Source organism: Ipomoea triloba, chromosome 2 (genome assembly GCF_003576645.1).
Source record: "Ipomoea triloba cultivar NCNSP0323 chromosome 2, ASM357664v1".
NCBI classification, from domain to species: Eukaryota; Viridiplantae; Streptophyta; class Magnoliopsida; order Solanales; family Convolvulaceae; genus Ipomoea; species Ipomoea triloba.
The window spans coordinates 10,975,066-11,002,163 of NC_044917.1; the positions used below are offsets into that span (position 1 = coordinate 10,975,066).

At 32.9% G+C, this 27,098-nt stretch overlaps 5 protein-coding genes across 5 annotated transcripts; 2 read left to right on the plus strand and 3 right to left on the minus strand.

The window, feature by feature from the left end:
- Window positions 1-4,386: 4,386 nt before the first annotated feature.
- LOC116010744 lies at window positions 4,387-4,704 on the plus strand. The gene has a single exon (XM_031250258.1). The coding sequence runs from the start codon at window positions 4,387-4,389 to the stop codon at window positions 4,702-4,704; it is 318 nt and encodes a 105-aa protein (XP_031106118.1).
- Window positions 4,705-5,861: 1,157 nt separating this feature from the next.
- LOC116006461 (two-pore potassium channel 1) lies at window positions 5,862-7,932 on the minus strand. The gene is made up of 3 exons (XM_031246845.1): window positions 7,708-7,932; window positions 6,377-7,283; window positions 5,862-6,272 (listed from the first exon to the last, which is right to left on the minus strand). Exons 2-3 carry the CDS (start codon window positions 7,270-7,272, stop codon window positions 6,125-6,127), a joined length of 1,044 nt encoding a protein of 347 aa, XP_031102705.1. The 5' UTR covers window positions 7,273-7,283; window positions 7,708-7,932; the 3' UTR covers window positions 5,862-6,124.
- Window positions 7,933-8,893: 961 nt separating this feature from the next.
- LOC116010745 (heavy metal-associated isoprenylated plant protein 32-like) lies at window positions 8,894-10,234 on the minus strand. Its single transcript, XM_031250259.1, has 4 exons — window positions 10,214-10,234; window positions 10,019-10,094; window positions 9,503-9,917; window positions 8,894-9,075 (listed from the first exon to the last, which is right to left on the minus strand). The coding sequence occupies exons 1-4, from the start codon at window positions 10,232-10,234 to the stop codon at window positions 9,057-9,059; spliced, it is 531 nt and encodes a 176-aa protein (XP_031106119.1). The 3' UTR covers window positions 8,894-9,056.
- Window positions 10,235-17,884: 7,650 nt separating this feature from the next.
- Window positions 17,885-19,689, plus strand: LOC116009976 (zinc transporter 11-like). Its single transcript, XM_031249204.1, has 3 exons — window positions 17,885-18,409; window positions 18,494-18,549; window positions 19,042-19,689. The coding sequence occupies exons 1-3, from the start codon at window positions 17,947-17,949 to the stop codon at window positions 19,552-19,554; spliced, it is 1,032 nt and encodes a 343-aa protein (XP_031105064.1). The 5' UTR covers window positions 17,885-17,946; the 3' UTR covers window positions 19,555-19,689.
- Window positions 19,690-19,735: 46 nt separating this feature from the next.
- LOC116009977 lies at window positions 19,736-24,559 on the minus strand. The gene is made up of 6 exons (XM_031249205.1): window positions 24,181-24,559; window positions 23,122-23,461; window positions 20,565-20,649; window positions 20,410-20,496; window positions 20,103-20,318; window positions 19,736-20,023 (listed from the first exon to the last, which is right to left on the minus strand). Exons 1-6 carry the CDS (start codon window positions 24,339-24,341, stop codon window positions 19,947-19,949), a joined length of 966 nt encoding a protein of 321 aa, XP_031105065.1. The 5' UTR covers window positions 24,342-24,559; the 3' UTR covers window positions 19,736-19,946.
- Window positions 24,560-27,098: the final 2,539 nt, after the last annotated feature.

Here is a 27,098-nt window from a genome sequence, read left to right on the forward strand (position 1 = left end):
GAAATATTGCTTAATGATTGAGATGACTAAGGGTGTGTTTGGTTGGTGGGTTTAGGCATAAGGAATGGGTATAAAAGTGATTGCTTGTGTTTGGTTGATAAGTTTTGTGAATGCTACTATGGGTTTGGAATACCCCATTAATGAGAAAACCCATACCCTTATTATATAAGGGTTTCATCTCCCTTCCTCATTTCTTCCTCAACTATTAATAATCATTCCCATTCCACCCAACTACCAAACATGCTAAATACTTTCACCAAAACCCATTACCATTACCAATTATTTGATACCCATTCCGATTCCGATTCCCATGTGCGAACCAAACACACCCTAAGAGTGATTACGGCAATAACTTAAGAACAGAGTCTACTATTTTCTTACCACTCAAGGACTCAAACTAACATATTGAATACTATTTTGAGGAGTAATTGCAAAGGGAATAGCTAAATACTAATTCAGAAACAATGAAATAAAGGTATTGTATTGAATGGGCAAAGCGGAATGTTTGTTGTAGTGAGTCAAAAGTGCTACCCAGGATGTGCAGTCAACAGAGAACAGTGAATGTTGGTACAATCATATGCCCTACCAGAATTCAAATTGAAAACCTTAACCTTAATCATCAGAGTGGGACTGACTAAGTTAAGCAAGAATGCGGTGGAGTTAGATGTAACGGACTGAGTTTGGGTGCACAAACAAACAACATTTCATCGGTGTAAAAGCTAAAAAGTGGTACAAGAGTACAAGACGTTAGCTTAAACGTAAAAAAGTAGCCGACAATTCTGTGATGCGACAAGAGGATAATGTGGTCATTATGCCGGGAAGAAATTACACTTACATGAACTTACCCTTCTGCCCTTGCATATCCTTTTTCGCTGCATTCCGCAAGGATTTTTGTCCTTTGTAGCAATGCATCGCAAACCAAAGAAATTTGCAACTCTTTGATTAAGGATTGCTCTCAGAATTGTTCTCAAACTTTACTTATGTGACCAACTGAGTTGTGTATGTAAGCATGATTGCTCTTTTCATGTTCACTATTGTTGTCAATTCAAAATGACAATGAGATTTCAATATCTAATTTTCACTCTCTTTGACATATATTTGTACCTTTTTTTCTTTTCAAAATTTAAGGTGTTTCTTGTTCAGGTTTTGATTATTTATTTATTTATTTTAGCTAATAAGTTGGCTTTTGTTGTCGTTAATTACAAGTTTTCATAATTTATTATTATTTAGAAGAGATTTTATTTTTATTTTTCTCTAAAGGAAGAGCTTGTCTAATGGCCAGCTTGCATTCTTAATATGTTTTCTACTCTTTTTGTAATGGGTGAGTTTGTCTACATACCCAACTTTGGTTGAGAAGTAAGGTTTTGTGGATCAACTATTTGTATTTCTTCCTTGGTGGTTTGTATAGTAAGACTAGTTTGGGAGAGTTTAATCCACTGAAACATTCCAACCACAATAATATGGTTTCATTTTAATTCAAATGAAATACGAAATAGACGGACAAGAATCGAAAGAAGAGAAAGTAATATTCAACATTTCCCGTTAACTTAATTACTTAGAAATGCTATTACTTACTATATATTTTCAATTTTAATAAATAAAATTTTAAAATTAATAAAATATAAATTAAAACTCAAAATTCATAATAAAACTTAATATAATACATATATAACTAAGTTTTACTTTTTTTTTTAAATAAAAATAAATACACATCCAAGTTCTAAATAAATTTTATCAATCAAATACTAAATAAAATGTATATGTCTTGCATTTTATTTTTAATCTTGAGTTTTGTCAAAAAAATTTAAATTTTAAATCTTTATTGCACTAGGATTACTATAACTGACTTATAAATACAAATAAGTCAATTTTAAATCTTTATCGGGGAGAGAGTAAACATATACACACAATGGGTTGATCAATTTTAATTTAAATCTTTATCGGATTCGATGCGAGTAGTGGGACCTCCATGTGGGAGTGGCCCCTTTTGTCGGCTAAGATCGTAAAGTGTGACCTCCATATGAGAGCGGCCCCTTTTGTCGGCTAAGATCGTAAAGTGAACTTCACCTAAAGTGCATCTTTGAATAATGATTGCAAACTTTCCTATAAATTAAAAAAAAATAATCCAAATAGCATATATAAACTCACATCCAAATTAAACCCATGACAAGTACAAATTAAATACTTCTCCTAATCCACCATCCATTATCACACAAAATTCCCATACATGCCAGGCAAATTTGGGTAAATACTACAAGTTGAGTTATAATTCTCATTCATATGCTTCGACATTAATTCAATGCCTTGTAAACACTTCAAATCTTTCAAGCTTGTTAATTAAGGACCTACAACTGGTAATATTGGATCCCAAGCAAAATATGCTAAATGGCCTCATATAGTCACTTAAGTCAAGGTCCCATACCAGAAACCTTCAAGGTGGATGTGACTTTGAGCTGGTTTTATTTTGAATTCATCCAAAAAAAAAGAAAAAGAATAGATCATAATTTTTATCCATCCCTTTCTTTTATATCAATAAACTTAGACATAGTGAGACGTTTTATTAGTTTTTGACACCATCAATATCTTAGTTTTTGACATATCAGAGTACGCGTATATATGCAACGATCAAGAAAGTTTAAGTGAATGAATTAAAAAATATCTTTGTCGAGGGTCATTTATATTGCATAAAAAAGTTTATTTTAGCAACAAATGATACTCAATTCAATAATATTCTTCACAAATTCAAGATCAGGTTCATGCATTTCTCAAAGTAATTCAACATCAAACATGGTATATAATGAGATGTTTTAAAATTGGTAGAACTTTAACGTACTATTTAATCATGCCTTTTGGATACACTTTTACAATTATTTTTCATCTTTATAACTCTTAAGTTTACTATAACATAATTGTTTCTGTGTATTAAAAAAAAAGGAATAATAATAATAATTAAGAGTTAATTTTATTTATGGTCATAAATTTATATGTGTCAGTTCACTATTAGTTTTTTTTTTTTTTAAACATCTCATTTGGTCCTAATATTATTGTGGCATGACAATTTTTGATCATCTGTCAACAAAACCTTTTAAATGATGTTAAATACAATGACATTTTGGTATATTCAGTTCTAAGTATTAAGTCCATTTTTATTTGTCCTAGATTTATATGTGTCATTTCACTTTTAGTAATTTTTTTTCTTCAAAACATTCTCGTCGGTCCTAACATTATTGTGACATGATCATTTTTTGTCATCCATTAATGTTTAAATGACATTATTAACCGCTCAAAACCATTATTTTTTTTCTTGGTAATAAAATTGTTATCAACACATAAGTTTGTTGAAAAATCCAAAAAGAAATATAATTAAAAAAATCACAAGTCTACTTCATGGCAAACTTAAGTCTAGTGCATAAGTCTACTTCATAAATAATTTGAATACTTATCTATACTTCTATATCTATACTATTATTAATAAAAATAAAATCATCTTTTGTAAAATTTCCGCCCAAACAATAGTAAAGATAAAATGGAAAAATGATATTACTAATTGATAGAAAATATAAAAAGATCCTAATGGAAAAGGAAATGAAAATTAGACAAATTGAAAAAAGGAAAAGGATATTACTAATTTACTGAAAATTATTTAAAAATTAAAAAAAATTAATTACACTTTTCTTTTGAAAAATTATACAAATTTATAATTCTCACATTCTCTACCTATAAAGACATTCTTTATATTATTTAATTAATTGAGTGATATTTTTACACTAATCTTATAATCAAATAAATGTGCACGGTCAATATTAGAATTTTTTATAATTTTATTTTTATTTTTATTATCTAAATATATAATAAAAAGTTTATTCATACATGACACATGTAATTGGACAATTATTTGCTCTAATTCAAGCAAACAAGGAAAACATCAGAAAACATAATCGATCCAACCAATTTCATGAATTGCACTATATAATATTTAATGTTATAATTTATATAATTGTATATAAATCTAAATATTTTTAAAATATTATAACAAATATATTCCGTGCAACACATGGACGAAAATACACCTTAATAAGGGGAGGGAGCGAGTGTAAATTAAACGCACAAAACGCACAAAGAATCTCCGTTAATGCAAAATTTGCAAGGAATAAGAAAGAATGTAAATGGGCAGATGTGGAAATAAATTTGTTTTTACCGCCAGTAAAACGAGTTACGAAGTTAGATGCTAAACAGTTAAAAAAAATAAACCTTTTCACTACAGAGAATCTCTGCAAAAAGCGTCAGAACCCCTCCGCCCGCTCTCTCTCTCTCTCTCACTCTCACTCTAAAAAGAAAAAAAAAAAGTCCGTTACAGAGTGCGTCGCCGCTGAACTCCCGTCCGCCATGGAAATCTCTGAAAAGATCGTGAAGTTCAAAATCCCTATCTTATTCCTAGCCGCCTTCTCTCTGATCATCTTCTCCGTCGTCTATGTCGCCCCCAAATTTCTCGACATCCTCAAGTATTTCTGGCCTCTTCTGCTCTCCACCGCTCTCTTCCTGGCCACCGTCGCCGCTTTCAGCCGGATTACGCCGCCCGTTCCCGAGGAATCCGGCGAAGGAATCCTGGATTACGTGGCTGGCCAGCACGAGCATGAAGACCTGCTTCCCCCTGTGCTCCGTGCAGAGAGTGTCGAAGAAGAGGAAGAGGGAAACAAGGAGTGATCTGTGTGTAATCTCTATCTCTCCATAGCTACATTTTGTAATTTCTATTTTCTGCTCTGTTTCTCTCATATTCCGATTTTCAGTTTTGGATTCTAGTGCTGTTATGGAGAGGTTTCGAATTCTATAGAGATAGAATGATAATGATATATTGATGTTATATTTTGTCAGTTTGGAGATGCTTCTATCCGCCATTTTCCATAGCTACCAACCGAGATTACGACTGCGTTTCTAATCTCTGTTTATAAAAAATGGTTCGATTGGAGCAATTTGAACACCAATCGCAATCCGATCCCACACAAACCCCAGTTTGAGCATCTGAAACTAATGCTATTTCTCAGTGGCTGGTTGCTTAGTCAATTCATCGCCGGATGAAATTGAACAAACCCTTAATCGTTCGAAATTGGATTTTAATTTTGATTCTTATTTCATGTTTGAACCAAACGCCCCTAACTGTTCATCGTGTTCATGTTCGTCTTTGTTTGCTTCCAACTCGTTTAATTTAAATGAATTTGAACAAAAACAATAAACATGTATGTTTTTACCGGTCTTTGTCTCTATCTTCTATGTTGAAAAAAACGAGATCAAGAATAAAAAACGAAAACAATAAAGAAGAGTTTACTGTAATTTCATCGTGTTCATGTTCGTTTTTTTTGCTTCAATCTTGTTTAATTTAAATGAATTTGAACAAAAACAATAAACAAGTATGTTTTTACCCGTCTTTGTCTTTATTTCTATGTTGAGAAAAAGTGAACAAGAATAAGAACAAAAACAAAAAAGAAGAGTTTACTGTAATTTGACCAAAAGCCTGCGTGATAAAACATTTAGAATTATTGGCACTCACAACTTTGACATGAACTGAATTTGAAACCTTATGGTTACTTTTGTAAATTGTTATACAATGGTTCATATTATATTATTGTGAAACTTATACAAAAATTGTGTATCTTCAGTTATCGCATTTTAAATCTACAGTTAAAAGTTTCTATAAATATAAACAAATAACTTATAATTGTTAATACAAAATCTGAAAATTATTTTTAAATGGAATTTATAATGTAAGGTAAACCCAAATGCATGGTATAATTTACCTACTTTTGTTACCCAATTCTTAAAACTCCAAAATCCAACGGACGGATAGCATTTGAAGCGTCATGTGGAGCCCATAGTACACTTTCGGCCAGTTGAATTGACGTTAAAAACAACGGCAGCAGCAGCAGGTAACAGATGTTAGTGTTCATCAGATTTCAGTACACTCAATATACACATCACAACAGCAGAGATACAAAATCATGCAGTGAGGTTTTATATAGTAATTGAATATGAACAAGAATTCACTAAGGAAAGTGGAAGACTGGGTTTATATCACAAATTCAGCCAACCTTGAATCACCAAATTAAGCAACTTAGAATCTGAGCAACAATCATGACTGGGCAAGCGTCAAGTCGGAGGATGTTAATGTTCCAGACTGATCAACATCAAGAGCTTCGAACTCTTCCAAAACAAGCGAAATGTCGGCTTGGGTGATCTTCCCCATCTCCTTCAGTTTATATATCACAAATTCAGCCATCCTAGAATCACCAAATTAAGCAAGTTAGAATTTAGAAACATGAGTAGGAACATTTTTTTTTGTGTGTTTGTGCTAAATTAAGATAGACAGAAGTACAGAACTCACCCAACAGAACCATCATCGTCGAGATCAGCTTCCTCTAAATCCAAATTGGTCATTCGTCGAGAAAGAACCCACTTCACCAAGTCCTTCTGCCTGTTCTCAGTGTTATATTCAGCAATATAAAGGAAGAACTGAGCCACACAGACAGTACCAAGCAATATCCAGAATATAGCGAAAACGCGCCCTCCCTTGGTTGTGAAGCTCCGGTCTCCATACCCCAGGGTCGTGATTGTGGAGCAAACACAGTAAAACGCATCAACCACACCTAACTTCTCAACACGGGCTAGGAACACGGTTCCAACCACTACAAGCACCACGAGAAAGGCAGTCGTGAGAATGCACTTGTATCTCACCCTGTTCGTCTCAAATTCTTTCATGATCTCAGTCGCACCAACTCTCTGGCGCATATGCAACGCTTTGATCAATAGCCTCTCTTGCTTCTCCACCAAGTAGTCGGCCGCTTTGCTTAGAACCAGGCAACCCATAGCCATCCCCGAGAACACAAAAACGCAAGCCAGCAGCTTTGTAGGAGCACTATTGGGAACAAGGTCCCCATACCCAACCGTCGTCATGGTCACAACAACAAAGTAAACCGAGTCAAGAACTCCATCCGTTTTCACTCCCTTGATCCGGTCCTTGACAATGTAAAAACACAAAGTAGCTATACCCAAGTAGATAAGCAAGTAAAGCATTACATTCTTAAAACTGGGATGGATTTGATCCAAAAACGAACCAGATCGTTGGATCGACTTGGCACCTGTTGTGCCATTCCTTTCTTCAGGAACTAATTCTTCCACAGGGGCACTTTTACACCGCCGAAATCTTTTTCTCCTGGGATTAACACCAGGGATACTTAGAGGTAGTGTATCTAACAAGGGCTCTACAGTGCTGTCAGCCATCAGGCAATTTCCTAGACAAATAATGTAGAACAATTAGATCCTTACTCAAAGTGAATTAGATCACTCATCAATTGTTTTCCATAGCTGCTCATCATTAAGCCTAAGTAACAGATTTGAGTTTATAAACCTAGAAGGGCTCAAATACACCAAATCCATGAAGTCTAAAGCGGTTTATGAAAAGTTTCTTAAAGCAGAACATTCATAAATGTGTTTTCTAGCAGTTAATGTCTTGCTCTCAGCATCAACTATGCAGGCCAGATCAAAATTGGAATGATATTGAAGCTCATTAATTTCATAAGGAAAATACTAAATATTGTAAGAATAACTCAATTTAGAGAGAGTTGCGAAGCAAAGAAGAATTGCGGCAAACTTCAAAGTAGAGAAAATTCAAATTCAAGCGATAAATAAATCAGATCAAGAATCTAAGAGAGATACCAGAGAGAGAATAGGAGCTGGTTTAGCTTAGTCTTGAGAGTTCAGTGCCTGAGAAAGTTGCAGAAGATGTTGATTTCTTTTCTGGAATGCTGTGGATGGAGACACATGATCAAATGAGACAGCTTTTAGTGCATCACAATCAGCTCATTGACCCATTATGATGTTCAATTTTGTTGGGAATTTTGGATTAAAGTAACAAACCGGCGTGCATAGATTCGATGTTGTATTCAAATCCGCGTTGACGAATGAGGATGGGACGTGTTTCTCTCCATTTGGGTGATCCTCGATAGTGTGTACCAGGATAGAACACGCGTACTTCCATCACTTTTTTTAAGAGTTAATACTGAGGTCATCTTACTTTTGAGGGTTAGATTTATTATTATTGTCATTGTTTGTTGAAAGATAATACTATCTTTGTTATTATTAGGACAATCATATGTGCAGCATATCCAAATTAGCTCACAAGTTTCTAGTCTCATCGCTCAGTATTCTGCTCTGCGCTTGATCTTGCAACCACATCTTGTTTCTTAATTTCCCAAAAAATTAGATTACTTCAAAATAAAACTTAATATCCTGATATTAATCTCTTATCTCAAGAACATCCAGCTCAATCTGCATCTCTGTAACGAACACTTTCTGTATTCCCGACCTTCTGGGTGCCCTTAGTCAGTCGTCCTGACCTTGGACCGAATCTCATTCGCCTAAGTCTCGACCTGTTCGGGGTTCACACTTGGCCTTCACCCGATGGGCCGCAGAAGGGGCCGGTGCATGACTGACACGCGTAAGCCGGCCCCAAGGACAGGTATAAAAGGCGCATTTAATGCTAGTGGAGAAATTTTTGGCTGTTTTACTTACATAATAGTCACCAGAAACCTCAGACCCACTGTCACCTAGACCGATTTCAGTAGGGTATACCGACTTCTACCCGTTTGAATATTAATAAATAGTATCTTATTTATACCTTCCGTATATAACTCTATCAGTTATTAATTCTCTTCAAGGCAACAACTTCCTGTTTGATTCAAATTTCATATATAGATGTATGTATAACAAAACCAACTTAATTTAACTTAATAATAATAAAGTACATACGAATCAATTTTAATTAGGTGATTTTACTTAGTAAATAAAATTTTCACATAAAATAATAAAAACGCTGTACTTAAATAAAAGAGTCATCATGTCATATTTTCACATTAAAATCAATTCAAATAGTTTTCAGTTTAAAACTTTAATATAATACAAGGAAGGTAATTTTAAAAGGAAAATGACGATTGTCTAAATAAAACAAAATGTTGCAAAATTCCGCGGATAGCTATGACGTTATAAGCGATCACCACTGAAGCCTCTTAGCAATAGTTGTAATGCCTACACATCATAAAAATTCACTAATATTACCTTGAGAATTCATCAAATAATACAATTATATGCACACAATAATAATAATAATAATAATAATAATAATAATAATAATAATAATAATAATAATTACCCTACTATGCCGTATCATGTCTAGAGTTGCACACGTTTCTTTCTAACAATTATACCCTTCTTTATAGTATTTTAATTAAACAAAATGGTACATATCTATACAGTAATACAGTATATAATAGGGGTTAAGGAGATATTTGGTATACATCACGTGATTTAAAAAGAATGTTATAGGCTTTTATTTAGTTCGACCTAACAATAATGTGATTTCAGAAAATGTAATAATTTAAATTAAAAATTACCCTTAAATTTTTTGGAGGATAATTATTGAGTATAATAAATAAAAGGGATAGATATGACATACCCATATCGAAAGGGTGACGCCATAGCTTGGGCCGCATAACGCTGATAACTAGAAACGTCGTAAAACGGATTAGCGGCCGCCGCCGCCGCCGCATGCCCACCGTATCCCCTTATCGGATAATTAACATTGCCGTGGTACTGCGCCTCATAGCCGCCGCCGCCGCCGCACATGGAATACTCCGGCAACCCTCTTCTGCCGGCGTACATATACGGATCGTCGATGGCACCATAGCCGTAGCCATTTTCGTATGACGAAGCTCCATAGCCACGATTCAACAATGGATGCCTGAGATTCACAGTCTTCACCTCTGCGTGTCTGCCGGACCTTGCCAGAGCAGTCAAGAGTCTGTTCGGATCCACTTCCCCTGAAACCCTAGCAACTCCTTCCTCAGCGTCGATGCTAACTGAATATACACCTTCACCCCATAATCATACAATTAAATATTCGATTTCTTCAAATAATTCGATTTAAAGAAGCTCTTTAACATTAATTCATCCAAAATTAAAGCAATTTTACCATTTATGGAACTCAGAACTTCCAGGACGTTTAACTTGCATGAATCGCATTGCACGTCCACTTTCAAAATACAACCCTACAAATTAAACAGCATCATATATTATATATATAGATTATAATAAGCATTAAATAGATCACATTTACTAAGATATTCATAATCTTAAGCTCTCGTTAGATCCAATATTGTATACATACCGCATGTGCTACCGGCTCCATTGATTCAAGCTTGAAAGCTGCCTGGTAATCCTGTGTATATATAGGTGTATAATCCCAGAGAAAAGTATATGATGATCTCATCAATATGGAAAGAATATCAAGTTATTAATGTAAATGTTTGTCCTATTTTTGGTGGGTCTTTTTCAGTCCGTTTAAAGGTGGTCTAAGTGTACTCGCATTTACTCTTAGAGGCACAGAAGCTAGTCCAATGTACTATTTTTTGTAAATGTTTGTACTATATCATTTCATTACTCTGATCTATATATACACAAGAGTGTAAGACAATACTCCATTTTTTTAAATTGATTTATGTTAACTATTAAATTACTCGTGCGATGCACGGATTATTTTTTTTATATTATATATTTAAATAATAAACTTACAGGTGAATCTATAAATAATTATAATATTTGAAAGTGTATATTAATTTGATTATAAGATTAATGCAAAAGTATCAATATTTTATGACTAAAATGATTGTATTTATTTTAAAAAAATTGATATGTAATATGATTGATGTAATTTGTAAGATCATTTTATGGGTTGAAGTTCTTTTTCAACAACTCATAAGGACCATTTTGTGGCTCCTATTTGTTTAATACAATATAAAGGATTTGACTTTGTAAAATATTTAATAGTATTCATATATAATGGTTTATAATATTTTATATGAAAAGAAACATCCTAAAATTAGAAGCTCGAAGCCACCACCTCCCTTATAAAGGGAAGGGTTTGATGCCACTGGACTACAAAGTCCTTGCTCCTAAAATTATTGATAAAACATAAAATAACATGTGGTATATATATACTTACTAGTATTTTCGCACGTGCGTTGCACGAAATTAATGAAATTGGTTGGATCGATTATGTTTTTATGTTTTTCTTGCTTGAATTAGCGCAAATAATTGTCCAATTACTCGTGCGATGCATGGATCAATTTTGTTTTTTTTTTTTATATTTATATAATAAAAGTAAATATAAAATTATAAAAATTCTAATATTGAATGTGTACATTTATTTGATTATAAGATTAGTGCAAAAGTATTACTCAATTAATTGAATACTATATGACTTGTTTGTCTACAATTATTTTAAAAATACCAATATGTAATATGACTTATGTAATTATATTATTACTAAAATAAATATGGGAAAATGATAAAAAATCTAATTATAATTATTATTGATAGAACTAATTTAAATTGTTCTATATGCTTTGTATGTATCCTAATAGATGTAACAATATAGAAATAGTTTGCAAGAATTTAACTCATAAAGCTCTTTTATTCATAGCCCTGCAATAATGTAGAGAGAATCCAGAGCCTTATTGAATATTGTAGCGAGCCCCCTAGAGAGAAGTAGAGAGGGGACCAAAAAGCTAAAAGTCCCCTCACTTGAAGGGTTAAGACCTTTTTATAGGCTTATACACGTACCTGTATACCGACATACGTATAAAGTTCTTAGGGTCGTATAATCGAGGTATATTCTCTATCAATAACCAATCAGAACTGTGGATTTGAAAATATAAGGACTTTAAAGTAAGGAGAAATGACAAAAAAGGTATTTCCTAATTAAATAACTCAAAATGTAAATGCAAGTACCAACATTATGGGGTGCAATTGGAAATACCATAGTGATCATCATGTGATATGCATAATAAGTGCAATACGTAAAATGGTTCACCTTTGAGAGTTTATGGTTTGCTTTAGATCAGAGTTTAATTAGTGTTTTTTTTTTTTAAAAGAATAAGGGTCAAATAGGCCACCGAACTACACACGAAATTGCAATTAGGCCATCGAACTCAAAAACAATGCAATTCGGTCCCTAAACTACACAAATTCATGCAAATTAACCCAAAGTGACTTGTTGACTTGATCTTCGGGTTACCAACTTTAAAAATAATATTTTAAAATAATTTTAAATTAATTAATTAATTAAAATTAAAATTAAAAAAAAAAACAGGAACAAGTCAATTAGGTCTTTTTTAAATTTTTTATTTTAAATTTAATTTTAATTAATTATTTTATTCAAAATTATTTTAAAATATTATTTTTTAAAGTTGGTAACCGGAAGATCAAGTCAACAAGTCACTTTGGGTTAATTTGCATGAATTTGTGTAGTTCAGGGACCCAATTGCATTGTTTTTGAGTTCAATGGCCTAATTGCAGTTTCGTGTGTAGTTCGGTGGCCTATTTGATCCTTATTCCTTTTTTTTAATAAGTTGGTTTAGAAGTTCACTAGAGTTCAATAGGTATGTTTTACCTTTAGGGGGCGTTTGGTTCACAGAATGTTAGATTACCTTACGAAATGTTAGATTACTGGGAACGTTAGATAATTGTGTTTGGTTTAAAACTGAAGTATATACAAATAAAATAACGGAAATAAGATAAATTGATTAAAATGCCAAAAGTCCAATATTAATAATAAGATAATGGAATATGAGATTACCTAAGAAATTAGGATGCATCTTACATTCCCTTCCAATAGCTAAAAACTTCATTTGGAGGTTATGTTACATTCCTTGAGAAAATTACATAATCAAACATGGGAATCTTATATTCCCAAGCAAATATACCCTTAGGGGCCGTTTGGTTCAGGTCATCTTAGACTACCTAGGTAATCTGAGTCTGGTAATGTTATATTATCTTGTTTGGTTCAAGTTATGAGATTACCTGGTAATGTTATATTACCTCAAAGCTGATTTGGCGGTAATGTTTCAAGGTAATGTGATTACCTCCGTTTTTTTAGGTAATCTTAGATTACCTTGAATTATTCCAATTTTGCCCTTGTTAACTAATCCTTATATAATTATAATAATAATAATAATAACAACAACAACAACAACAACAACAACAACAACAACAACAACAACAACAACAACAACAACGCAATAACATATATAATATAAATATATGTTTATATAATCAAATATACACATGTGTATATTTATATATTTGTTTTTTTAATATTAAGTATCAATACATTCATACATATAAATAAATAAATACACGTATCACACGTGAATATATATATATATATATATATATATATATATATATATATATATATATATATATCATTATAGTAAATTGATCCATGTAACCTAAAATATAACCCTTAACCAAACATATTATATTCCACAATCCAAACCAAACACATAAGGTAATCTTACATTCCCAAAATCTCACATTACCTTCATGAAGGTAATCCTATCACCTGGGATAATCCAAAATTCCGTGAATCACAATATAAAGTGTACATACCTAACAAGAATATAAAGTGTACCTAACAATAATATAAAGTATACTTAGCAATAGTATAAAGTGAACTCACAATATCATTAATTGCACCCAACGTAACGTAAAAGCTCATTACAGACCTTGTGGTCTAGTGGCACCCGGTGTCCCGGTTTACACTCCCACATGAATGATGGGAGCGGGGACTCTTTGTGCTTCAGTAGGTTGAGAAACTAGCTATGAACAGATACTACATTGTAACAGAGTCATTAGTATTCAAAAAAAAAAAAGAAGTTAGGGTTTACTTAAAGGTTCTGTTTGATAAAACTCCCTTAGGGAGTTTAAAATAAGCTATTGGCTTTTTAAATTTTTTTTTTATCTTTATTAATTTACAAAAATGACACTATTTACCCATCATTAATCAAAATCATACTCCGTAATATCTTAGTTTATCATTTTATATCTTATTACAGTTATGCCAAAGACCTTGTGGTCTAGTGGCATCCGGTTGCACCCCTACATGAGAGGGGGTAGGTTTGAGCCTCAATGGACGTGATATTGGCTCTTTGTGCTTCATTTGGTTGAGAAAGTAGCTATGAACAGATAGTATATTGTAACAGAGTCAATAGTACTAAAAAAATGTCTTATTACACTTATTAGCTAATTCAATAATTAATTTTACTAAATATTTTAATTTTAATTAATTAGATTATTAGATACTAGTTTTTTCAGCTATTGCCAAATAGAGCTTTATTAGAATTTATGATTTCACTTTTTTTTTTTTTAGCTTGGTTTAAATATTCACTTTTTACTGCTAAGAAGCTAAGTTTAGTATTTGTAGTTTACTTTGGTTTAGTTTTCGCGATTTATCAACATGTGCATGCACTATGTAGTTTTGCTTAATTGCATTCTATAGAATTAAAAGTTGAATTGGATTCTATAGTACTAATAATTACACTTTAAAATTCAAGTTATTTATAAAAATGGCATTGCATTTTATTTATAAAAATGACATTGCATTTTATTTTCTCCAATGACTTTAAAATCGTTAGTTTTTTTTTTTTTCCATATATACAACTCTTATTGGCTCTTATAGACATGCACATACAACTTAACATCACAATTGTTTTTAGTAACAAATTCAAACCGATAATTGATTGATGGTTTAGTTAAACCTAATGATATATATGGGACTATGGGAGAAGCTCCGGATTTAATGTGGAGGTAGTAAGTGTATTAATTAGTATCATGAAGGAGTCCAAATTTAATTAAAATTTTTTTTTTTTTGTGACGAGAAAATCTCAATTACTATTTGAAGGTGTATACCCGATAAACTTTGCTTATGTAAATTCAATAAATGTATGGTTTTAATAAGATGTATATAATTAGTTGTAATGACAGTTTGTTTGTACATTCTATGTATTTACATTATTTGAAATAACATTACTTAAATACTAAAAATATATTATTTTGTATATTATTAAATAATGTATTTTTAGTATATTGAAATGTACCTTGTATTTATGAAAAATACATTATGAACAGATACTACATTGTAACAGAGTCAGTAGTACTCAAAAAAAATACTAAAAATATACTTCCTTTGTCCTATTTTATCTGTCATACTTACTATTCATTAGTCAAACCAACTTTTCGTTTTTTGTTTATTTTCTTTAGTATTTTTTTACTTATTTTTAAATTTAATTTTTTGTGTTTAATAGAACTTTTAGTGTATAGTAGTTTCTAAATATATAAATTTTGTATATTAATACTAAACTTAATATTATGAAAAATTGGATTAAAACTAACTTCAGTCAAGTCTCGTTAACCGAACCAGACACATAAAATGGGACGAAGGGAGTATTATTTTCTATACTATCAAATATCAAATAATATACCTTCAGTATTTGTGCCTCTTAGGCCCTTCTGATCTGACACATCAAAAATAACATACTTTCAATACACAATAATATACTTTTAGTATATTAAAAAATATACCTTATATTTATATTTACGAAAAATTTGCCATATTTGACTTAGTCCTAGAATAAGCGTGTTATAATAATGGAGTGGGGTCCAGTGGACCCAACTATCGTCCGGAGGGTTGGGGTTTTGTTTGTGTGGGGGATGAGTGAGAACGGCCATACTGTGATGTGAAGTTAAAGCATTGGACCAACTTTAATTTTAGTCACGGTACGTAGAATGAGACACAATTTAATATACTAATTTTAATACATTTACATTTTTCATTTATTTATTAGCATAAATGATACTCCGTAGTTTTTATATATATTAACAAATTTATTTTTACTTATTTAAATTAAATTAAATTTAAGAACAAAAAAATTAATCTATGGGGAACTAGTAATCTTTGTCTTTATGCGAGAATTATAGTTAAGATGGTTAAAATAATATGATTGGAGTGATTTATTATTCTATTTCTAACAATTATTTAGAGAGTGATTTTAGTTGTATGTAGATGTGGTAAATTATTTATATGCCTCTTCAGCTCGGAGTGGTTCACGAACCCTCCTTCTATCATTTGTAACACTCTTATTTCGGACTTGAATTAATGCAGTCATCTTTGATTTTTTTTTAAAAAAAATGGTAATTTGAGTTACTTGATTGACTAAAAACAGGTTCATGTTTAGTCTACTGGTAACTACACAAAATGTTCCTTTCGGTTTAAACTAATAGGCATTTTTCATGGGAATCAAACTTGAAAACTTGTCGTTACCAACTCAGTTGGAGTTGCATCAAGTTCGGTTATACTCGATATTATATAAAAATGAAAAAGAAAATGGATAAAAATAAAATCTTAATTTAATGAACACATTTTTTCGAGAAAAAAAAAATTGTTTAACACAATATGTCGTAGCCTTGTGAATATTACACAATAGAATATATGGAGATAGTAAAAATTTATAAAATAGAATATACATTAAAAAAACAATTGTAAAAATTTTTAATTTAATTATTTTTAGTAGATCGAAAGTATATTTATCATTTTCTGTATTGGAAGATGTTGGAGCTTGTCGTTGTCCAGTGTCCCCTTTCATAGTCCCACGTTGTTAAGGAGTGCAAGAATTGTCGGAATCAACCTTTGTCCTCTTTCTCTTTCTTGTATATATTTATTTTCCTATTCGAGTTGTATAAATTAAGAATTCTATTTATAAAATTCGAGTTTGATATTTCTGTAACAATTATTATTTTATTCATAAAATTTAATTTCGAAAACGTAGCTCGAAATTGATGTGTTGGTCTGATTCAAAAAAGTGTAGGGTTAAGAGTAAAAAGAATAATAACCTGCTAAGAAATTGAGCGAGCTAATCGAGTTGTCAATTTGGCCTGATTAGCCCGACGAAGAAAATAAAAAGAACTTGAATTGACCACTACTCAAATCTCTATTCAATCATTCTTCAACTTAACAATTTAGCACTTCAACAAATAATTCTAATTAGAATCCATTAAATGTTTAATTATTTAATTAGATTTATTTGGATATGGTTTAAATATTTAAATATTTAGCTTTTTTTGTTTTAAAATTAAATATTTAGCTTTAAGTGTTTAGTAATTAGCTTTTAATTATGTTTAATTGTTTCATAAACTAATAATTTATTTATTTATTTTATATACTTAATTTCTATATTTAATCGTTGAATTGCTACAAATGACATTTACTTTTTTTATTTGACAACTCCATATTATAATTTTTATACTCTTATTTTAATTTGAAAAAATATAGAAATATTGTTGCTTTACGTTTGATCTTTTGCCATTTTAAACTTTAGTATTGATTGTGAATTTGGCGTAGGTGAATTGTGGACTTATGGTCTTTGTGTTTGGATGTTAGAGACTTTGAAATCTGAATTAATTTTTCATCATTGCATTATGTTTCTTGAATTGAATTATGTTGTTGAAGTTTATGTTTATTAACATAAATGTGATGGTTTATTAAAATAAAATATTTAGAATGATAATTTAAAAATATTTTTTTTTAGATCAGATTGTCCAATAACCTAACAGCTCGAAGTTTTAGAGTAGTTAAAGAATTTAAAATAAGACAAAAAAAAAAAGGTAAGTTTAACCGCCCGATAGAACTAATCCGAAACTAAATGAGTTGACCTGATTGACATTCCTATAATAGGTATTTATTGTTGTCAACTACTCTTTCATTGCATCATTGTGACATTACATTTTTGTAATAAAATAATAATAGTTTGGAATATTAACAAAAAATTTATTTAAAAGACAAAAAGAAAAGATAATAATCAAATATCGTTGACGGACTAACGGTCAATGGACGTTAAGACTTTTCCACAAGTTGTAGTACGTACTTTCACCGCATCGCCACCTTCTTCCTTCATTCGTCTGTACTACACAATGATTTATATTTCATTACCAAACAAACTTCTTTTTTCATAAAAATAAAATAAATTTAGAATCTTTTCATAAAATGCTGAAAATTCCCCAATAATGCCTCGCTTTCTTCTCTTCGTCGCTTTCCTCCTCTTCCTCGTCGTCTCCGCCGCCGCTCACGGCGGCCACGACGACGACGATGCCGACTCCGGCGGCGAATCCGAGAAGCCTGACCTGAGATCTCGGCCGTTGATTTTGGTGAAGATATGGTGCCTGATTATCGTGTTCGTGGGGACTTTTGCGGGAGGGATTTCCCCTTATTTTTTGAAGTGGAACGAGGGGTTCTTGGTGCTGGGAACGCAGTTCGCCGGCGGCGTGTTTCTGGGGACGGCTCTGATGCATTTCTTGAGCGACGCGAATGAGACTTTTGAGGAGCTGAGTGATAAAGAGTACCCATTTGCGTTCATGCTCGCCAGTGCGGGATATCTTCTCACCATGTTTGCCGATTGTGTGATTTCCTATGTTTATAGCAAGCAAATTAATGTATCTGATAAACCCGCCGCCGATCTTGAGCTCCAAGGTTCAATTTTCTCTCTTTCTGTCAATTTACCACTACTTATCTTCTCTTTTAAGTGTTAATTTACCCATATGTTGTAACTTGTAGGGAACACCGAGGGTAGAAATTTCAATGGAATTGGGACCACCCATCCACAATCACAGGTGATGGATGTTCTCAAATGAACTTTTTTGTTTTTGTTTTCTTTTTCTTTTTGTTTTTTTTTTATAGATACATTAAGGGTTTGTTTGGTTGTAACACGGGAATCTAAATTAGAGTGAGAATCGAATACTTGGTGAGTTGATGGTAGGGTTGAACTAGAATAATTATTAATATTGATGTTTTAAAAATAAAAATCAAGACAATTGATAGTAAGAGTGACAATAAAATGAGTAAGTAATATAGTGAGAAAGTCAATTAAGTGAGTAGAGCTGTAGAGATAAGTGAGAAGATGATGAAATGAGGACAGATAAGATTAAATTAATAGAATGATACATAATATAAATTATGGATTTTGTAATTATAAGAATAATCAAATCTTATATCTGGGTTAAATTGTCAAGTCCAAAATATCTATAACTTTTATACTGTTTCCAGTTTACGTTCCTTATTTCTCGCTTACATTAGACTAATCTTAAGCTCCAATGTTTTACCAGGGCTGTGATGGCAACGAAAGCCATTTCTTGCACGCATCTTCACTGGGTGACAGTTTGCTTCTGATATTCGCGCTGTGTTTCCATTCAGTCTTCGAAGGGATCGCCATTGGAGTAGCAGACACCAAAGCGGATGCATGGAAGGCGCTTTGGACAGTCTGTTTGCACAAAATATTTGCAGCTATAGCAATGGGGATAGCACTGCTCAGAATGATCCCAAATCGCCCGCTCTTATCCTGCGTAGCTTACTCGTTCGCGTTCGCCATCTCCAGCCCAGTGGGCGTCGCCATCGGGATCATAATCGACGCCACAACTCAAGGTGCAGTGGCAGACTGGATTTACGCCATCTCCATGGGCATTGCCTGTGGGGTTTTCATTTATGTTTCGATTAACCATCTGCTCTCCAAGGGTTACAAGCCCCAGAAGACGGTCGGTGTCGATAAGCCTCATTTCAAGTTCATGGCTGTTCTCCTGGGCATTGGAGTCATTGCAATTGTCATGATCTGGGACACCTGAGCTTTACCACAACCTGCTTGTATTTGGGTCTGTAATAAAGTTTCTTCCACTATTCATTCTTGTAAAATCAGCTTAATATAGAGCATAGAAAGACAGTGATTCGTATATTTAATCCATGTGAGCTTTTGTCCCTGATCTTATCAAGAACATAGGTATAGCAAGAGAATACTGTCATCAAAGCATCTAAAATGGGAAATCTATTAGACATTTTGTGGAAACCTAGTATGAATGTTCAAGGAAAAAATGTTCTATATATCCATAACAAGCCTTATTATCACAGTGAAAAATTGCGAGTAGATTCATTGATGGAAAGGTGCAGTTTTAAGCACAAGTCTAGCACAATTGGACTTAAAAACTTGGTCAATCATGTCTTGAATCTCTTACTTCAATGATTAAAGTTCGAGATGAAGAACTTTCTCGAAGCACATTGAAACAATGACGGGTCCAGCCACATCCCCGATTGCACATCCTGAAAGTTCAGAATGGCAATAAGTGTATATTATAAGAACAGTTTGAATTAACATAAGGCGGGTTTTTCGCAAACTCACCTATCCACTGGCCGGTTGAAGGGCGAAGGAATGAAGCTCCTATTCCGGCCCCGATTGACGCGAAAACAAGAGATGCACCACACCTAACAGTAGCAATGTAAACCTTCTTTCCAAGCAGCATAACTTTTTCTTCGCTGTCATCCTTTGATCTAAAGAGTCGGCATATATCTATCCCAACTTGGACAATCCAAGATGCCAGGACTCCAAGGCAATGACCTTCTCAAACAGTGGAATATAGAGAAAGAAATGATGTTTAAGTACATGTGAAACAGAGGAACAAGAAATACTACCCCAAAAAGAAAATCACCTCTGAAAGTTGTTCTGGTAACACTGTATATGTAGACCAAAGTTGGCATTCCTCTTCCAGCCTTGCGAACAGCTGACCTGGGAACATCTGCATATATTGTTGATCACATGTTAATAGATGAAGATAGAGCACTAACAAAAAACAGTTAAAGGTACCTTTGAGGAGTTTCCATGCCATGCGCTGCGAGACATAATGGACAGCAAGTCTTTCCAACACACGTCTAGTAGTTACAACTGTGGTCTAAGTCATGATACATGACAAGAAGTTAGTTGGTCGCTCAATTGACTCTCAAATTTAAGTTTAGATCAAAATAAAAGTCAGGGAGTTTCAAAGCATAATTGAAAACTCAAGTCGCTATATAGAAGTCTGAGACAAGATTAATGCAATGAAAGAAGCTTGGAAATAAGGCATAAAGAATTAAGTTCACATTAAGTAAGCAAAAAGCTTTCTAAAATGAGTGGAGTGACATGGCAGGTTGTCAGCAAAGGAATCAACACATCATCAAATGACATGAAATTTATAAGGTAAACATTCCATAAATAAGATATCTCGTGTAGTCAGTTTGTGTACATAATAATTGAAGGCAAAAAGTAAGGTAATGGTAGCATTTAAAGTTCAGACATGATAGCTAATACTTTCAATAACTAATTAATTTTGTCTGCTAAAATGTACACTGGAGCTTTTCAACTTTTCCTGGTTCCTTTTATGTTGTGAAATACTCTGTAATAAGTTGAAATGTCTAGTGGGTGGCAAATAGCTGCCACTGGCTGGTGAGGCAAAATTGTTAAGCAAGAAACAGTAATAGAATAAGAGATCAGATAGGCTGATAATGACTTGACAGAAAGAATACAAGAGCCTAGAACTTATAGACCATGAGATACCCAAGAGGTCTAACTAGAATTTACATTTAACACATTTATTTTCAACACTACCCCAAGTTGGATCATATGCAGTATACTGATCATGCATAGGGAACACTGAAAAAGATCTTAAGCAAACTTCTACTCAATACTGGAATATGAACTGAAAATCTGATCCACAAGTCCATGACAATGTAACAAATACTGGCTTTCAAGCCTCAAAACACCACTGTAAAATACATAATAAGCTGCATCTTGGAAACTGAAACTGGAATTGGAAAAAGTGGTTTACAATAGCAACCCACAAAAGAAGATGAACAGCATGATCTTCTTCACAGAGATCTGGTTATTAGAAAAGTGCCAAAAAGCAATAATAGCCTGGAGAAGAAAGAACCAAGACCCAATTTTGCACCAAAGAAGTCTTTTCCAAAAACCAGCGAGAGGTTCCCCACTCTTCTTTGATCCGTCTTAGGACGGACCATCATTTCACAAAGAAACTATGTGTGTAGAATACGGGCAATAATTCCCACACTTGTCCAGAGGAAATTTGAAATTCTGTGTAGAATACGGGCAATAATTCCCACACTCACCCTCTTGAAGCTTTAGAATGTCTTATGAAGTGGTAGGGCATTGAACATATTGGTTTATGAAATACACCGCTAAAAGTCAGTAAATGGGAAAGCTCTAGAAAAGACAGAACACACATATCAAACTGGTTGAAACTGTAAATCTGAAAATAAAACCAGAAAAATGAACAGTAGTTGAGTTACTGTTCATTGTTTGGGTACTGTCACAAGAGCAGTAAGTCAGTAACCTTGCTTGAAAATCTTACTGGAAACAAACCGTAGGAAAGTCGCTTTGATACCATGTCAAAAGCATAGTACAACCTCATGAACTAGCTTGTAAGATGGTGAGTGCTAACAGGCTTATAAACTGCACCAGGTTGGATAGTTGGGCAGTGTGGGACTCAACACCCCTCTACAGAGAAGCCCAGCAAAATCAAAACTATGCCCAACAAACTAGACTAAGATTTGGTTTTGATATTCTGTTAAGAAATGAGTTAAAAGATCTGGATGGTGGCAAAGAGCCTTTGCCAACACCTGTAGGTAAAGCCATAAGAAGAAGCTTATATGTCTTGAACAAGCGACACAAGTAGAAGAAGAAATAAGAATCATATGACAGACTAAAACAAGGGATATAGAAGACTGATATAGTGATATTGACTTGATATCAAGATTACAAGAGCCTAGAATTCATAGGATAAGAATCACCCAAATACCTATAAAGAACAAAAAGGCTCCTAGAAATAAGAAGAGTCTTACATTTTTAATGCATGATTATTTTCAACACTTAGTAAAAGAATATCATACAATTAAAGATTTCTCAATCAAAATGAGTAACTTTACCATGGAAATAAGCCTGTGTAACATGTACACAATAATGGTCCTTATCAAACTGATTTTTTACCAATAAAGCATTAAAGAGAACATTATAGACATGTTTATAGTCTAATATATCAGTAAACTAATTTTTGGTGTAAGAAGATGAGGGTTATCTTCATCACAATTGTTAGACTTAGAATGCTCCAAGAATGCGTGATTTACTTGTTAAAAGTTAACAGCCTCAAGCAAAGCTGTTTTCTTCAACAATAAAGACAGAAATCGAAAAAAGGATAACATATTTGAAATAATATTGTTTGGCATAAAAGACATAAATCTTGAGCAGGCATGCATGATATTGTTAGTTGACTTAGTTCTCATGCATCTATGGTTGTACTGGTATTGATAATGACCTTTAAATCCCACACAACTCAATTAATTTACAATATCACATTGCACTTGGGAAAGGTTACCTCACGACAAATTTGTTTAGCCGACTTCTTTAAAGGAGTAATCAAATCAACACGCTGCTCTTCCTGAGAGTCTTGTAGAAAGTCTTCATCGTCCTCATCATCATCCTCCATCTTTGCATGGGGCTCCAGAAGAGGCAAGTAAAATAATAGGAGAGACCTCAAGGATGTAAGGGCAAAATTTCTCCAATAAAATGCCGAAAGCAATGGTTTTTGCTCAATGAAGTATACTTTGGAACTGTATGCTTCTAGGTTAACTGTTGAATCACTTTTTAAGCTAGATATGTAATCATCGGTGAATCCAGTGCCAGCATCGCAAAGTGCAACTCTTGTCCCAGTGTTACTGTATCAGACCATCAGGTATCAATATTTTATAGACTAGTTCAACCAAAAAACAAAAAGGACAATGGGGAAGAGGATCAAACATGCCTATAAACCTTACTTGCTAAAGGGGATTCCAGTCAATTAAGTTACAATTTATTGAAATTATAAAATCTAATCAATGCATGACATGAGCAAAACCACATTTTAACCAGCAATACTCTAAACAAGGGTAGAACTTTGGCGTGGCAACCCCAGCAAAGTTGGTCAGGATGTTGACTTGGTAACCACAAAGTTACAAGTTCGACTGCCACCGGGGGCGGCCTATTGGCCTTCTTGATTTGAGCCAGTTAATTATGAGCAACCTAGACTAGTTTAACTCCTTGTGGTCCTTTCTAGGCTGGAGTCACAAGGCAAGTGTACACCCTAGGGCAATGGATGCAGTAGGGCAGAACTTTGGCAATATAGTTGCTTCCTTTGATCCGGATATCACACACTAATCTATAATTTGGTTCACAAAATATAGTATGACATATCACACTAAGAAGTAAGAACGACTAGTTCGTATGAACATGACTATCCCAAATTGCATGTATCCGTATGCAAACAGAAAAAATACTCAACTTTATGTTTGTCAGGAGCTTGGATTCAAGGCATACTTAAAACAAATAACGCAATACTAATACAAGTAGATTATCTATGTTAGATATGGACATATGTACGGAACAGTGAAATATTTACCCGAGAAAGGCCCTATAAGCAAAAGGAGTGGTTGCACCAATAGAAGCTGCGGCAGCAGATGCGGCGAGTTTAGCTGAGAAGACGCCATAAGAGTGGAGGGTCTGGCCACTGAAGCTTGGGTTTTTCCGAAGCAGATCCAACACAATCGCAATCCCAGTCATACTTTATATATATAAAAAAGTTAGAGCAATAAAAAAGTTTTTTCCTCCTTGATCTTCACCACCATAACCAAAGCTCTCGCCTCTTATACTCTCCTGTTTTTTGTGGATAATCTTTATATTCTTCCGGCTTCGACTTGGTTAAGGCACCAATGGGGGAAAAGGAAAGATCGATTGAAAAATAATTTTGAATGAATTTTGTATTTTTGTATATCGGGCAGCTCGAGCGCCGATGTAGTTTACAGAGAGACGGGGAGAGTGTTTCTTGTCGGATACGTCCATTCTGGGCCTGGGCTTAAAAAATTAGGGCTTCAAAATTCGGCCCAATCTACAGCTTGCAATCCAATGACTTGAATCAAACTCAAACTGTTTTTGTGGAGTAAAATTTATGGAAAATATCAGATATGCCCTCATATTTTTAGTACAAGTTTAATTAGGCACTACAACTATTAAAAAAAAAGTGTTATTAAAATTTTTTTTTTCAATTTCATGAGTCATATTTCAATCTTAATAAATTTGTGCAATTATTTCTAATTTTGATACAATGGCAAATATGTGATTAAATATACTAATTTTTTAATTTATTGTTAATTTTGATAGAAATTTAATAGCAATTAAATAAATTTTTATTATTTTATCAGTATTATAATCTAATTTCAAAAAATATTGTCAAAATTGATATCTAATTGTACTAAATTAAGAGTTTAAAATTCATTACATTTTCATAGAGCAAAACAAAGTGACTGATCGACAAAGCAATTATTCCCTTCTACTTGCGCGTGGTTTGAAGATTATTGAGATCCCTTCCAACACAATCCAAGACATTATTCAAGATTATATCATTAGTAGCCGCCAAAACAAAAGGGTCCTGATCACTAGTCCTTAATCCTTTGTCTTTCTTTCGAGTTTACTGCTTTTCTTCTGATAAAAAAAAACACTTATTTGCACTTTTTTATTTAAAATTAATAGAGTATATTTGATTCTTCTTTAAATTTTACAATGCACTATGCATGAGCAAATAACTAAACCAATAGTTCGTCATGAACTAATCATTGTAGGAATGAAAACAATATAGCTATGATTATAATTTCGGGTATGGATTTAGCCATTTAGGCAATCGGATCCCAATTCAAGTTCTTAAAATGTTGAAGCCGAAATTGTTAGTTACAAATGTATTTATTTGGAACAAAAAAAAAAAGTTTATACAATTTTTATGTGATTTATAAAATTTCAAAGTATTCTAGTTGAAACCAAAAGCAAAAAAAAAAAAAACATTTTATAGGTGGTCTAGTCAATGGTTGATACGAGTATGTCAAGTCAAAAAATTAATTTGAATAGTTTGGTAACATTGAAAAATAGTAAAATACTAGAGTTAGTTACATGTAGACCAAAATTGAATACCAAATACCTTAAAATCAGAGTTATATAACTCCTCAAATGTATTTTTTTTTTTTAAAAGAGAAGCTCTCGATGTACAATTCAATTCGTCAATCAACATAAACTAAGTTTATAAGTTTTGCTTTAATAACAGTCACAAGGTGCAAACTTAGAAGATATTTATATTTTTTGTGAGCACGATTATTATACAAATATTTGGGGGATAAATTATATTGTGAATCGTGATTTACATTACAATGTAAACCACGGATAAATGTTCATTTTTAGTATATTGAAAAATTATTTTTAATAGATTGAAGATTTATTTTAGTTAGTATATTAAAATTAAACATTTTTGTCAGACGTCCAACATGCAATATGACCATAATCCACAATATTGAATTGAGATGTTGTAAATTGGTTGAAGCACATCTCACAAGTCTCCACTCTCCAGGATATAAGTAAACTTTAAATTCATTGTTTAAACTTAAGAGTTAATTCATTTTGTTAGTCCTGATTTTATTAGGGGTTTGATACTTTTAGTCTATCATAACTGATAAGGAATATACATCGAGTATGCAATTTATTATATAGCATACGGTCCTATGTTGGTCCGGATTCGGGTCAAGATTGTGTGTTCGTGTCAAAGTCAAATAGTCAATGCATTTGACATATATAAGGGTCATTCACTCCGAAGCCATGGAGGCCCATTATTTTCCATCCCCTACACACCCTCTTTATCACCCTCCACACTCTCTCTCTCTCTAGTGATCTCTCTACAACATTGAATGAGAAATGATAAAGCTTCTTTAAGCTATTTTCTATGAGGATCTCTACTTTTTACATACATTTTTTACACACTTATATACGCGAAATGAATTTACACTATCAATAATAAAATTTGCCACATTTTATCCACTCTTAATCTGACATTGCCACTTTTAGTCATTCACCCAATTTTCCATCCATTGACTGTAAAAAAAAAAAGAGGACATTTATGTCATTTCATGTTATCTTATTCTCACCCTTATCTTTTATATTCTCAAAAAAAAAAAAAACTTTATATTCTAGGAACTTAGGAGGAAAAAAAAAAACAATTAACCAAACAACAAAAATCTCCGCTTCATTGTGCCTTCCACGCTTAAACTGTTGCTCATATTCACACCGCTGATTGAATTCCACATTTAGGTTGCGGTCATTTGCACTAAAGAAGCTATCGCTTAACTCATAGTCCGCAGTAACAACCATGATTACGAAGGATTATCCTGCATGTCGAACATGAAATCTCTTACGCCCTTTGTTGTGATTGATTTGTCTTAAGTTCTGAGGAATTAAGGTGGATATTAAAGGTAATAATGTTGAGCCCAGAGTTCTAGACTAGTG

Excerpts from the sequence above, each read along its gene's own strand:
- LOC116010744 (XM_031250258.1), top strand. The coding sequence starts at position 4,387 with ATGGAAATCTCTGAAAAGATCGTGAAGTTCAAAATCCCTATCTTATTC.
- LOC116006461 (XM_031246845.1), bottom strand. The coding sequence starts at position 7,272 with ATGGCTGACAGCACTGTAGAGCCCTTGTTAGATACACTACCTCTAAGT. Across the intron at positions 6,273-6,376 it reads GACGATGATGGTTCTGTTGG|GATGGCTGAATTTGTGATAT; the intron begins GTGAGTTCTGTA and ends TGGTGATTCTAG.
- LOC116010745 (XM_031250259.1), bottom strand. The coding sequence starts at position 10,234 with ATGGAGCCGGTAGCACATGCG. Across the intron at positions 10,095-10,213 it reads TGGAGCCGGTAGCACATGCG|GGTTGTATTTTGAAAGTGGA; the intron begins GTATGTATACAA and ends TTTAATTTGTAG. Across the intron at positions 9,918-10,018 it reads AGTTCTGAGTTCCATAAATG|GTGTATATTCAGTTAGCATC; the intron begins GTAAAATTGCTT and ends TATGGGGTGAAG.
- LOC116009976 (XM_031249204.1), top strand. The coding sequence starts at position 17,947 with ATGCCTCGCTTTCTTCTCTTCGTCGCTTTCCTCCTCTTCCTCGTCGTC. Across the intron at positions 18,410-18,493 it reads CGCCGATCTTGAGCTCCAAG|GGAACACCGAGGGTAGAAAT; the intron begins GTTCAATTTTCT and ends TGTAACTTGTAG. Across the intron at positions 18,550-19,041 it reads CCACCCATCCACAATCACAG|GGCTGTGATGGCAACGAAAG; the intron begins GTGATGGATGTT and ends ATGTTTTACCAG.
- LOC116009977 (XM_031249205.1), bottom strand. The coding sequence starts at position 24,341 with ATGACTGGGATTGCGATTGTGTTGGATCTGCTTCGGAAAAACCCAAGC. Across the intron at positions 20,650-23,121 it reads CTAAACAAATTTGTCGTGAG|ACCACAGTTGTAACTACTAG; the intron begins GTAACCTTTCCC and ends ATCATGACTTAG. Across the intron at positions 20,319-20,409 it reads TACCAGAACAACTTTCAGAG|GTCATTGCCTTGGAGTCCTG; the intron begins GTGATTTTCTTT and ends CTGTTTGAGAAG.